This window comes from Carlito syrichta, unplaced genomic scaffold (assembly GCF_000164805.1).
Source record: "Carlito syrichta isolate Samal-C Ts95f unplaced genomic scaffold, Tarsius_syrichta-2.0.1 Scaffold303154, whole genome shotgun sequence".
NCBI lineage: Eukaryota > Metazoa > Chordata > Mammalia > Primates > Tarsiidae > Carlito > Carlito syrichta.
In genome coordinates this window covers 17,487-30,527 of record NW_007247250.1, presented here as the reverse complement: position 1 = coordinate 30,527, position 13,041 = coordinate 17,487, and the positions used below count along the sequence as shown (strand labels likewise).

General features: G+C 51.4%; 1 protein-coding gene across 3 annotated transcripts; it reads left to right on the top strand.

Annotated features, from left to right (window-relative positions):
- The first annotated feature begins 583 nt into the window (after window positions 1-583).
- CD40 (CD40 molecule) lies at window positions 584-11,534 on the top strand. Of its 3 annotated transcripts, none has more exons than XM_008057911.2 (9): window positions 584-671; window positions 4,286-4,364; window positions 4,701-4,826; window positions 5,077-5,223; window positions 5,563-5,656; window positions 9,295-9,356; window positions 10,682-10,768; window positions 10,854-10,882; window positions 11,376-11,534. In XM_008057911.2, the coding sequence occupies exons 1-9, from the start codon at window positions 621-623 to the stop codon at window positions 11,532-11,534; spliced, it is 834 nt and encodes a 277-aa protein (XP_008056102.1). In that variant the 5' UTR covers window positions 584-620. The 3 variants fall into 3 exon arrangements, with proteins under 3 accessions (XP_008056102.1, XP_021567954.1, XP_021567955.1); XM_021712279.1 differs by having other exon boundaries at window positions 10,682-10,792; XM_021712280.1 differs by lacking the exons at window positions 5,563-5,656; window positions 9,295-9,356 and having other exon boundaries at window positions 621-671.
- Window positions 11,535-13,041: the final 1,507 nt, after the last annotated feature.

The window sequence follows — 13,041 nt, the reverse complement described above, 5'->3', positions numbered from 1 at the left end:
ATGGATGGATAGATGGATGGGGAAGCTGGGACGCTGCACCCGCACGAGGGAATTTCCTTTGAAAGAAAGTGAAACTTTGAGTTGGAAAACCCTTTCCCTTGAAACGCCTCCCCACACCCCAGCTGTGGCCTTCCCGTTTTCTGGGGTGGCGGGGACTTCCTCAGGCCTTTCTCTCCGTGGTGGGGACGCTTTCGATTCTGTCAGGATTCCTAGAGGCAGCGGAGGGATAGAGGGATAGAGGGAGAACTATGAGGGTCCCTGTGGCGGCGAAGCTCTCTTCCCTCCCCTGCCCCTGGAGACAGGCTGGTTCCTAGCCCGCCTTTGCTTGACCTTTGGAGTCCTGGGGGGCAAGGAGGGCGGGCTCCCTCTGGGACCACGCGTCCTCCCGTACCCAGCACAGCGCGTCCCTAAACTCCCGGGGGAATTAGACTCCTGGGAATGTCCTGGGGAAATCCCTGAGCAGTGAATTGCGGGGGCTCCGCCCTCCCCACGGGCGGGCCGTGATTGGTCCTCGAAGACCCCGCCTCTTTCCTGGGCCGGGCCGAGGGCAGGGGCCAGGGAGTTTACTGGAAGCCCTGCCCGGGCGCCCACTGGTCCAGCCGCCTGGGTGTTACCTCGCCATGGCTCGTCTGCCTCTGTGTTGTGTCCTCTGGGTCTGCCTGCTGACCGCCGTGAGTTGTTTTTGTCCCGACCCTACGGGATTTGAGAGTGGTGAATCGAAGGGAAAGAGAAGCGAGACGGGAGATGAGACCGTCCTAGCTGATTTTGGGGGGACAGGAGGGTGGATGGCAGCTGCGCAAGGTACCCCAGCTCCTGGCTAAATAAGATGGGTTGCCTCTCTCTGCTCCTGGGTTGGGGTCCCAGTTGGCCTTCAGAGGCCATTTAGGGAAGGCACTGCAGGCACAAGCGTTCCTGGACGGGGTGGATGGGTATGGGGTTTAGGGAGATTCAGGGGCCGGCCACACGGAGGCTGGTAGTGGCTTCAGAAGGCGGGAAGCGAGATTGGCCAAGGGAAGGGGTGTGTCTGGCCAGTTTCCTGTCCCTTTACCATTGTGGACGGATGCCAGCCTCTGTGAGTGGTTATCATCTCCTTGCCAGCTGGAGCTGCCTTCTTCCAGGGCATTTTGCAGATACAAGGGTTAGGTGCAGAGGCCCAGGTACTTTTTTGAGAAGGCAAGGAGCTTCTAACACTACCCTTCACCTTGGGTGATGTGATCTAGGAGGAATCTCCAAGGCTACTTCTCTGTCTCCTGCATTTAAAATGAAATAGACGGGTCCTGGAGGAGATGAGACCCAAGAAGTGGTCAGAAAACCAGCAGGGGCTTCTCCAGTCACTAGAAGCGTTCAGACCCAACCAAGCATATCTCCGGGATTTTCAGAAGCCCACACTTGACTCACTTTTTGTTTAAATGTATTTTTGTAGTTCCTCATTCTGGGAGGACGGGAATCCCCCAAGTACCTGGCCCTCTCATCCCAGCCCCGCTGGTCTCCCCCTGCTTTCAGGGGGTATAGATTCCAGCATGAGGTCTGGGGCGGGAATGACCCATGGCGCGGGGTCGGCAGCAAGGGAAGAGAGTGAGTGGGGGGAAGCTGCTTTGGTCCCAGAGCTTTCATTTTCACCATAGGCAGTGGCTCTTCAGAGGAGAAGAGGCAGGAGAGGGGAGGAGCTGGAGAGAGGCAGAAGAACGCCCATGTGCGGGGGAGGTGGAGGTGGGCTGAAGGGTGGTCTGGATTTCTTAAGAGCAGAATTTACCCTCACAACCCCAGTTTTGGCTCCAGACAGAGGCTGGGCTGTGACAACAACAGCAGGGACCATTTGTTGAGAGCTTCCAGTGTCAGGCTGTGAGTAAAACACTACATGTCTTCTCCGTCTGATTTTTCCCAACTCTCCCATTGTATAGACGGGAAAACTGAGACTCAGAGAGTGGAATTGTTTTGCTAAGGGTTTCATAGCCAGGCAGTGGTGGAGCTGGATACAAATCTACAACTGCCCGATTCCTGAGCCTGCCTCTCTTATGGTGAGAGCCTCTAAGCCCTGGTCCTGAGCTCTTTTGTGGTAGAAGGATTAGAGCTAAGGGAAATGAGAACTGGAGATTGACCACCTTTCAGAGGAGGAGCTGTATTTCCCATGTGTTTGAAGATGGTACCAAGGACTTTCATTGCTCTGGGAGTGTGGTAGGGATCTCCACGTTCACGAGATGGTGCTTTGTGGTAACTGGCGGGAGCAGTAGCCTTTTCTCCTTTCTTCCTCACTTGGGGTAAGACACATTTCTGTAAGTCATCTGCTCAGATACTGAGGGTGAATGAGAGCCACCAATCAGGTAGGATCCTGGACAGCCAGCCAGTTAGCCAGGATGTGGGTATCCAAGTAGATACAAATGCATGATGATTTAAACTGTCATTTAATAAGCACCTACTATGTTCCAGACACTGTGCCAGGCTATACAAGTACATTTTTTTTCTTCTTCATAAGCCAACCTGCAGGGCAGGTATTATTACTCCCATTTTAGAGATGAAGAAACTGAGGCCAAGAGAAGCAAAATCGCTAGTAAGTGTTACAAAGTCAAGGGTGGAACCTATAGTTCTTTGTGCTCTTTTCCTTGGCTGTTTCCAAAGTATGGGATAATTTTAGCGTGCACATGGATATAGAGCTAAAACACAGACTCGCTTCACAATTCTTTTTTTTTGAGTTGGAGTCTCACTCTGTCGCCCAGACTGGAGTCTCACTCTGTCGCCCAGACTGAAGGCGTGGGATTACAGGCTGAGCCACAATTCTTTTAAGAATCCTTTTCCTTTGGGAGGCTGAGGTGAGTGGATTGCCTGAGCCTGCGGGTTCGAGATCCACCTGGGCAGCAAGACCTCATCTCTACAATAAATCAAAAAATCAGCCGAGGGTGGTAGCGCATGCCTGTAATTCCGGCTACTTGGAAGGCTGAGGTGGAAGGATCGCCGGAGCCCAGCAGGTCGAGGCTGCGGTGGCCGGGAGCGGCCACTGCACTCCAGTCTGGGCGACAGAGTGAGACTCCAACTGAAAAAAAAAAAAAGAATGCTTCTCCTTTTTACAAGGAAGTCTCTGGAGTTAGAGTATAGTTCATGCCTCTCAAAGGAACAAAACAAAAATCAAGAGTAGGCCTGGGATGGAGGGCCTTCAGCAAGTAAAGCAACTAGCTGGGGTTTTGTAACATTGGCTTATTTCTTTTGAATTTATTTATTTATTTATTTAATTTTTTTTTTTGAGTTGGGGTCTCACTCTGTCGCCCAGACTGGAGTGCAGTGGCCGCTCCTGGCCACCGCAGCCTCGACCTGCTGGGCTCCAGCGATCTTTCCCCCTCAGCCTTCCGAGTAGCCAGAACTACAGGCATGCGCTACCATGCCCGGCTGATTTTTTTATTTATTGTAGAGATGAGGTCTCGCTGCCCAGTCAGGTCTTGAACCTGCAGGCTCAGGCAATCCACTCACCTCAGCCTCCCAAAGGCGCGGGATTACAGGCTAAGCCACCGAGCCCGACTCTTTTGAATTTATTTTTAGGGTCACCTTGTATTTATGAGAAGTGATACTTGTTCTTTTCTCCTGGCGATAAATTAATTAATCGCACGGGTGGTACCTGGATGTAGCAAAACAGGTGCTGGGGAAACACAAGGTGATGGAGGGAGAAAGCATCGAGAGCTGAGTTCTCATCTGGATTCTGTCACTGCAGGACCCTGGGCAGGGGACCCTGCCTCTTGGTGCTTAGTTTCCCCATTCATAAAATGAAAGGGCTGCAGTGCGTCCTCCACAGTCCTAGAATTTTCTGAGGGAGGGGCTAGGTGAGCCGATGATAAAGAGTTGGAGGGAGAAAACATGATGAGGCTTGGAGGTGGGAGGAAGAGGAGCAGAAGAATAGGAGGAAGAGGCCGAGTGCTAAATATAGCCCCAGCAGGCACCGGGCCCAGCTAAAGCCAGCCGGCCTCAGGACTCCAGGAAAGGTGCCGGAGTCCTCATGTCCTGTTGAGTCTTCAGGAAGAGGAAAGACTCAGGAGTCAAGCCCAAAGAAGGATCTCAGTTCAGAGACTCTTGTGAGCTTCCAGTGCCATCGAAACCAGACTCATCCTTTGTGGGCCTTTATAACCAACTGGCTTGGCAACTTAGTTACAAACAAACCCACTGGTGCATATGCAGGCTCCCTTTTCTGCTTTGAGCTTCCACTTCAGTTGCAGCCTCTATCCTGGCTGACTTTCACCTTCCTGCCAAGGAGGCTGCAGCAGAGATATTAAGATCCCTTCAAATTACACAATTCTGTTTTTAGGTTCATCCAGAACTACCTACTGAATGCAGAGAAAAACACTACCCAGTAGACAGTCGGTGCTGTCCCTTGTGCCAGCCAGGTGAGAGGCCAACCCTCTAGCCCCATAGTGGAAGCCCTCTCACTTCTCAGGCAGATGCAGACCCCGTGCCTTAACTGTAAACTTGCATCTGAAATGGCGCATTTCCTGTCCCTGCATCACTTGTCAGAACATTCTCGGTTGCGTCTCTACCAGGTAAACCTCTGCTTATCCTGGAATTAGGTTCCTGTCTCTTCCATCTTCTCCACTGATTACTATGAAGGGCCTGAGATTTTCATCTTTGAATCCCCCCACCCAAAAGTCCAGCCCAATCATTTTGTGATAAGCATCTGACTTATTGAATTGGCCAGAGCTGCCTCATTTCCGGATGTTTTCCAGGACAGAAATTAGTGAATGACTGCACAGAGACCACGGACACAGTATGCCAGCCTTGCGATAAAGACGAATTCCAAGCCACCTGGAACCGAGAGAGACACTGCCACCAGCACACATACTGTGACCCCAGTAAGTAGGCTGCTGGGAAGGGGAGGCTTGGGAGCCGGGCTGATATTCCTGACAATGCAGCCATTCTGATTTTACATAGCCAGGGTCTGTTCTGACTGGTTGGAGTCTGGGTTGTACTGGTTGTTAAATCATTTGATGGTTATCTCTACTTGAAAGAGGGTCGGAGGGAAAAAAGCAGGCAGTGTGAGGGGCAGGGCTCTGAACATGGCCCAGCAAGGGGTTCCCATCCTTCTTGCCCATCTCTGCTCAGAACTAAAGCTCCACGTCCAGCGTGAGGGCACCTCAGAAACAGACACCATCTGCATCTGTGAAGAGGGTTGGCACTGCACGAGCAAGGCCTGTGAGAACTGTGCCCCGCACCGCTCATGTGCCCCTGGCTTTGGGGTCAAGCAGATGGGTGAGTGGCTTATCTGGGAATCTGCTCTGGGGGGAGGGCAGAGGAGGTTAGGGCCAAAGGTGAGGGGCTGGGCAGTGGGCCTTTTAGCCCAAGGCAGAGGGACTGGCGACTCCAGCCTGCGTGGGCATTCCTGGCGGAGTGAGCAGGAAAGGGGACCTTTGTCTTTCTGCCTCCTGCCATGGGTATCTGTCTTTGGAGTCCTCCTGGGGATGGCTCTTCACTGGGGCAGGAGTGCTCAAGACAGGAGCTCTTTCTGTCCTGCCTGTGTACTGGCTCTCTTGAGAGCCAGACGGGTGGTCCACTGTGATGGTTAACATCCCCCTCCTCACCCGCTCCCAGCCACAGGAATTTCTGATACCATCTGTGAGACCTGCCCAGTCGGCTTCTTCTCCAATGTGTCATCTGTTTTTGAAAAGTGTCGCCCTTGGACAAGGTATAAGGACTCATCACTGTGTTTCCTGCCCCTGGCATGGCATGGGACCTGCCTCCTTTCTCTCCAGTCACCTGTCCTGACCCTGCTCCCCCATGTCCACACACCCTCGTGCCCTTGAGAAACAGCTGCAGAGTGACCTCATGGCCAAGCAGAAGGACGCATTTCGGTGCTTTTCTTGGCTGTTGTCTGTTAGTGGTGACACTGCTGAGTTCTCAAGCCTCATGGGACTCTCCCACGTTGGCGGTATCAGGACACTTCCTTAGTTTTCCTTCTCCCTCCCCTCAGCTTCCCTCCTCTTTCCTGCTCCTTGCCTGGTTTTCCAGGGCTTTGTTCTGGGCTCTCAGATCCCTTTGCCAGCCTTCCCTGGGCTATCTCACTCATGTCCATGGCTTCCACGCCCATCTTGTCTTCCTCAGATGGCTGCCAACCGCATCTCCTGTCTAGATCTGTCTCCTGGGTCCCAGACTGCCTCATCCAGCTGCTGAGTGCACATCTCCACCTGGTGACTCAGGCAGCTCTGGTTGTGTGTCCAAAGTGGGTTCCCCTCACCCTGTGTGAAAGGCTTTCCCAAGGCTCTGAGCACTCAGCCGTGGATCTCCTTTCCTCCCCTCTAAACCAGTCACCAGGTCCTGTCCTTCTGGCCTTCTACGTGTTTGGGGAGTCTGTCTGTTCAGTTTCCACTGTCATCACTTTAGTTTGGGTCTTATCACTGTGGTCTGGGTGATGCCCTCGCCTCCTCAGTGACCTCCCTGCCTCCAGCTGCTTCTGCAAAGTGAGCATCCTGTGTTTCCTTTTGGTTCACCATTCTCCCCTAGTCAAAATGCTTCATGAAGCCAGGCTCAGTGGCTCAGCCTGTAATCCCGCGTCTTTGGGAGGCTGAGGTGAGTGGATTGCCTGAGCCTGCGGCGTGTGTCCAAAGTGGGTTCCCCTCACCTTGTGTGAAAGGCTTTCCCAAGGCTCTGAGCACTCATCCGTGGATCTCCTTTCCTCCCCTCATCTCTACAATAAATCAGAAAATCAGCCAGGCGTGGTAGCACATGCCTATAATTCCGGCTACTCGGAAGGCTGAGGCGGAAGGATCGCTGGAGCCCCGCAGGTCGAGGCTGCGGTGGTCGGGAGCAGCCACTGCACTCCAGTCTGGGCGACAGAGTGAGACTCCCACTTAAAAAAAAAATGCTTCATGGCTCTCTGTTGTCTTCAGGATGGAACCCAGACTCCTTAGTATGACACTTGACCTTCCAGCTGCATTTTTGGATCTCTCTCCACCCCCTCCACCTGTCTTGCTGTGCCTTGCATGGTGCTACTGCAGTCTCCTGAACACACTGTTCATTCTCTTGCATCAAACTCATCTGTCTAGAATACTTCAAACACACTCCCCCTTAACTTTTTGCATTTAAGTTTTTAAAATCCTTCCGCCTCAGCCTTCCAAGTAGCCGGAATTACAGGCACACGCTACCACGCCCGGCTGATTTTTTGATTTACTGTAGAAATGAGGTCTCGCTGCCCAGGTGGGTCTTGAACCCGCGGGCTTAGGCAATCCACTCACCTCAACCTCCCAAAGGCGCGGTGTTACAGGCTGAGCCACCGAGCCCGGCCACAGTTTCTTACATATCCTTACAGAGATTCTTTTTTTTTTTTTGAGTTGGAGTCTCACTCTGTCGCCCAGACTGGAGTGCAGTGGCCGCTCCCGGCCACCGCAGCCTCGATCTGTTGGACTCCGGCAATCCTTCCGCCTCAGCCTTCCAAGTAGCCGGAACTACAGGCGCGCGCTACCATGCCCGGCTAATTGTTTTTTTTTTTTTATTTGTTGTAGAGATGAGGTCTCATCAAGTTGCCCAGGCAGGTCTCGAACCCGCGGGCTCAGGCAATCCACTCACCTCAGCCTCCCAAAGTGCTGGGATTACAGGCTGAGCCACCGAGCCCGGTCCGGCAGAGATTCTTTTTTTTGGTTTGTTTATTTTTACATTATTAAAAAGCATTTGTAGAGGTGGAGGTCTCCCTATATTGTCCAGGCTCTTCTCAAGCACCTGGCCTCAAAGGTTCCTCCTACCTCAGCCTCCCAAAGTGCTGGGATTACAGGAGTGAGCCACCATGCCTGACCTCCTTGTAGAGATTCTACATATATACACACAAACAAACAAACAAAAATACACACACACATATGCTCCCTCCTTTTATTTTTTTAATCAAATAGCATACGATATATACTTTATTTGTTAACTGTCTGCCTTTCCCTAGTAGATTGGATATTTCTTAAATATAGAGACTTGGCTTTTTTTCCCTCCCACTGATACACACCCTATGCCTGGTACAGTGCCTGTTGCATAGTAGGTGCTCAATAAATCTTTACTGAAAAGTGTAGACTGATCATGGGAGGCACTAGTGGTGCAGAAGAATCAGTGCACTGGCTTACAACCTGACTTCAGCTCAGTAAGTGTGGGACCCTTGCCTCTCTGAGCCTCGGTGTCCTCATCTGGACAATGAGCGTGACTTTCACCTCACAAGGCATCAGATGAAGACATTAAAAGTGTGTAGTAAACTCTTGGATACTCTTCTCATGTAAGACTATGGCATGAACTTTCCTGGAAGCTTCTCTCTCTTTCACCCACCTTAGATAGTTTTTCCTTTGCAATGTCCTTCTACGTCCATTTCTCCTCACTCCTCCTGGGACCACCTGGGCCAGCTCTTTATCATCTTGTAGGTAGACTCCTGTGATGCCTCCTGGTTGGCCACGCTTCTGCCATCTCTCTTTCTCCACGCTCTCTGGCCAGCTGAATCCTCTCTCTCGTTAAGTTAGTCATCTGGTTGGATGCTCAGATTCACCAGCTAAGTCCAGTCAAAACTTCCCTGCCTATTTATCAGCAATCTGGTTCTAAAGACACACTTTCCGTGGCTTCCGACACCATCCTGCTGCCACTTGCCTGATTTCCCTCACATCACTTTGTTCTGCTTAGCTGGAATGCTCTGCTGCTCCAAATTTTCCATCCTTCAGGGCCCACGCAGATCTTATTCCATAGGGAAGTCTTTCCAGAAGACCCTTCTACCAGAGAGTCTCAACCAGAGGCGGTTTTGCTTCTGTGGAATATTTGGCAATGTCTGGGCACATTTTGGTTGTTACAGTTGGGGAAGGGGATGCTACCAGCATGTAGTGGGCAGAAGCCAGGATGCTCTAAACATCCTACAATGCACAGAACAGCCCCCTCCCCACCCCTTGCAGCAAAGATTGATCCAGTCAAAATGTCACTGGGGTGGAGGTTGAGAAACCCTGTTTCCAACTGAACTCCTCGTTCCTTCCCCGTTCCAGTCACATGAATTTGGTCTCCTCTGAACCATTTTCCTATTTCACTGTAGCCAACATCCCAAAGCTGGGCACTCATAGAGTCTCCTATTTATTATTCCTTCAAGATGTCCAAAAATATTTTCTCTGCACTTAGAGTTCCGTATGAACAGCGCCTGTGTCATTCCTGTATTAACCAGTAAAAGATGTTTGTTGCATGTAATGTGTGCTCAGTGAACCTGAACTTGCTGATTGTCGACTGCCTCCCTCTGGGGCTGGAAAGCTTATGGTTGGAGAAACTCAATATCTCTTTCTCTGTATGTGTGTGCACGCACGCGTGTGCACATGTGTCTGTGCACAGCTGTGAGGCCAAAGACCTGATGGAGATACAGGCAGGAACAAACAAGACAGATGCTCTCTGTGGTGAGTCCCGGACGATGGGCCCTGGTGGCAGTCTAGGAAGATGGGAACTGAGAGGGGAGACTGAGGGACACGGAAACACTGGATGGGGAAAGGGGGAGGGGCAGTGAAATGAGAGGGGGAGGCAGTTTGGGGATGTGGTATCCCAGCTCTGCCACTTATCTTGGGGCCTGGGCAAGTCAGTTCCCCTCTCTGAGTCTCAATTTCTGTGTCTGTATAATGGGATGACAATAGCACCTCCCGAGTAGGTAATGATTTTGGAATGAGAAGGTTGGCCTGCAGCCCAGAATACAAACTGAGATAACTACAGGGACTAGGCAGGTCATATTAGTGAGTGAAAAAGGTCAGGGCTAAGAAAAAGACATTCTCTTTGCTTTTTCTCAAAATATGCTCTCCTCTTGGTAGGGCTGGGGTTAGAAGGAGGTGAGCAAGGTGTGCCCTTGGACACAAAATTTAAGGGGGTGCTATAAAAATGCAATCATCAATGCATTTTGATGCAATGTTGTAAAAAATCAAAATTAACGCAGAAAATCTGTGATGAACAAAATAGCAAAACTTTAAATAACGAATAGGCTCCAACCTTGCATTTTCATGACCCTGTCTTACTCACCTCACTCTAATTCTGGCCCTGGTTCCAATAAAACTGTATTTAAAAAATGGGCAACCAGCCTGTGGGCCATAGTTTGTTGACTTGGTGTCTGCCTGCTGATTTTTAAAATATAGCATTAAAATGGTATTTATCTTGAGTGCTGAGACTTTTGGTGTCCCTTTAAGTTTTGTCCTGAGACAACTGCATCCTTTGCCTCACTCTAATCCCCTCCCTGCCTTTGGGTCTTTCTTTCATTTGCCCACTTAGAAAATAGAAGTAGGTACAATAAATACTTTGTTTTCCCCTCCTCTCTTGTGTAAAGCAGCACTGCAGACATAAGTGATGCTAGGCTTTGGCTTTGGGCAGAGAGTAGGGAGTGCTGGAGAGTGGTTGTAACCAGGCAGAGACAGTGACCCCCACCCAGTTCTAGCTGATGGTTCCCAGGTGGGCGGGCTGTCCACTGCAGCCTGATTTTCTCAACTTGTGAGAGGAACCAGATTCCAGATTTTTAATGTGGAATCTCCCAGTTTCAAAATGTTGGCAAACATTTCAAAACATTAAACAAAATGTGCTGGTTACCCCGAAGACAGTTGCGTCCACGTTTCCCCAGGGGCCACCACTTGAAACCTCCAGTGCAGATGAGCCTCGACAGCAGAGCGGTTTTGAGTCTGGCAGGCAGGTCAGGGCAGGGGGTGGGGTCACCTGCAGGAGGGCCATGCTGAAGTCCTGATTTCTCCAGGTTCCCGGGATCGGATCAGAGCCCTGGTGGTGATCCCTATTGTCACGGGGATCCTGCTCGCCGTCCTTCTGGTGTTTGTCTCTATCAGTGAGTCCCAGGTGGGAGATGGAGGTGAGGGGGGCCGCCTGTTTCCTGGTGTGTCCTCTCACACTCCCCATCTTTTTCTCTCTAGGAAAGGTGCTCAAGAAGCCAAAGAACAAGGTGGGTCACCCCTGGGAACCTGGACAGAGTTATGGCAAACTGGAAAGCAAGATTGCCTCGTTGTTGTCTATGAGGCCGTGAAACTGACCTGGGGTCCGTCCTGCTCTCACCCCCATGCCCCTTCTGCCCACTCCCTCAGTACCAGACTCTGTACCTTCCCGCAGAGCTGCCCTGGCACCGTGGGCAAAGTCGAACACTGGCTGTTCACTCCTTACCTGGCTTTCAACGCGTGAGGGGCCACGTTTCTGGGCCTTGGTGCTGGGCCCAATGGGTGGGAGCAGGAGCAGCCCCTGGAACCCACTGGCTTCTACTCTGGAAGCTTCTTGTCATCCTTGGTGTGGCCAGCAGGGGGCAGGAGGCGCCTGAGGAATCAGCACCGGCCCACTGCCTGGGAAAGGGGAGAGGGCTTGGGGAGGGAATCTGCGTCCTAGAGAGGGCCTCAGAGCCTCAGCTGCCCAGTTGCTGGAGGTAACCTCACGCCTTGCCCCTCCAGGCCCTCCACCCCATGGCTTTATGGCAGGATCCCCAGGAGACCAACGATTTTCCTGACCACAACCCTGCTGCTCCAGTGCAGGAAACCTTACACGGATGCCAGCCAGTCACCCAGGAAGATGGCAAAGAAAGCCGCATCTCAGTGCAGGAGAGACAGTGAGGCTGTGCGTGCCCAGGAGTGTGGTTGCGCAGGCAAACGGGCACCCGGCCAGGGTACCTGGAGTGGCGGCTGCTGCCTCAGTGTGAGAGCCAGGGGCTGGCGCTGACAGCACAGCTACCTTCTGCCTGCACCCCTGTGGTTTGTGACAGGAGCCCTAGCATCGTGCAGAAACAGTTCGCCTTAGAGAACCTCACCCCAGTTTGGGAGTCCATCCTGTCTCCCAACTTGTTTTTAAGGATGGAGGAAAAACTTTGGTGTGGGTGTGTGTGGTGGGGCACAGTAATAGCCGCCAGGCCCTCCAACCCAGGCGTTTGGTGCCCAGAGATGTATCATGGTGGTTTCCCTGGGCTCAGGGAACTATATACATGATGTCCATTGCAGCATTGCTTCTGATATCAAACGACCAGAAGCCACTTAACTTCTTTCAGTGGGGGTGGGGTAGGGGTGAGGTGGGGTGGCTAAATAAAATTGTAATATATTTATGTAACGGGATCTCAACAACATTGTCAAGTGGAAAAAAAAAAAGCATGCCGCAGAATGATGGATATGGAACTTTTTGGGGGGGAGTTGCGTCTCACTCTGTCACCTAGACTGGAGTGCATGCAATAGCATAATCACAGCTCACCACAGCCTTGACCTCCTGGGCTCAGGTGATCCTTCCACCTCAGACTCTCAAGTAGCTGGAACTTCAAGTACATGCCACCACACCTGGCTAATATTTTGATTTTTTTTGTAGAGATGAAGGCTTGCTATGTTGCCCAGGATGGACTTGAACTCCTGGGCTCCAGCAGTCCTCCTGCCTCGGCCTCTCAGAATGCTGAGATTATAGACTCGAGCCACCATATTCGGTATGCAATCTCTTTTAAAAAGTACTTACAGCTGGGCTCAGTGGCTCAGCCTGTAATCCCGTGCCTTTGGGAGGCTGAGGTGAGTGGATGGCCTGAGCCCGCGGGTTTGAGACCTGCCTGGGCAGCGAGACCTCATCTCTACAATAAATCAAAAAATCAGCCGGGCGCGGTAGCGCATGCCTGTAATTCTGGCTACTTGGAAGGCTGAGGCGGAAGGATCGCCGGAGCCCAGCAGGTCGAGGCTGCGGTGGCCGGGAGCGGCCACTGCACTCCAGTCTGGGCGACAGAGTAAGACTCCAACTCAAAAAAAAAAAAGTACTTACTTTGATGAATGACATATTGCCTTTGAATACATGAATGAATATTATACACATCATATATGTGGGTATAGCAAGGGTTCTGGACAGGTACACGAACAGTGGTGATGTTTGGGGTGGGGAAAGAGTCAGGGGTGGGTTGGTTAAAGGGAGATTTGGCTTTCCCATAATGCTTCATTTTTTTCCCAGAAGGAGAGTGAATTCACATAATGCTTATGTAATTAAAAAAAATCATCAAACATGCAAAAAAGAAAAACAGGGGTGGACGTGCTGGGTGACATGAACTGTTTAACCTGCTGACAGGCTCACAGAATGAGGGTATTTTCTGAGGATAAATAAGAA

Excerpts from the sequence above, each read along its gene's own strand:
- CD40 (XM_021712279.1), top strand. The coding sequence starts at position 621 with ATGGCTCGTCTGCCTCTGTGTTGTGTCCTCTGGGTCTGCCTGCTGACC. Across the intron at positions 4,827-5,076 it reads GCACACATACTGTGACCCCA|AACTAAAGCTCCACGTCCAG; the intron begins GTAAGTAGGCTG and ends ATCTCTGCTCAG. Across the intron at positions 10,883-11,375 it reads TCAAGAAGCCAAAGAACAAG|GCCCTCCACCCCATGGCTTT; the intron begins GTGGGTCACCCC and ends TTGCCCCTCCAG.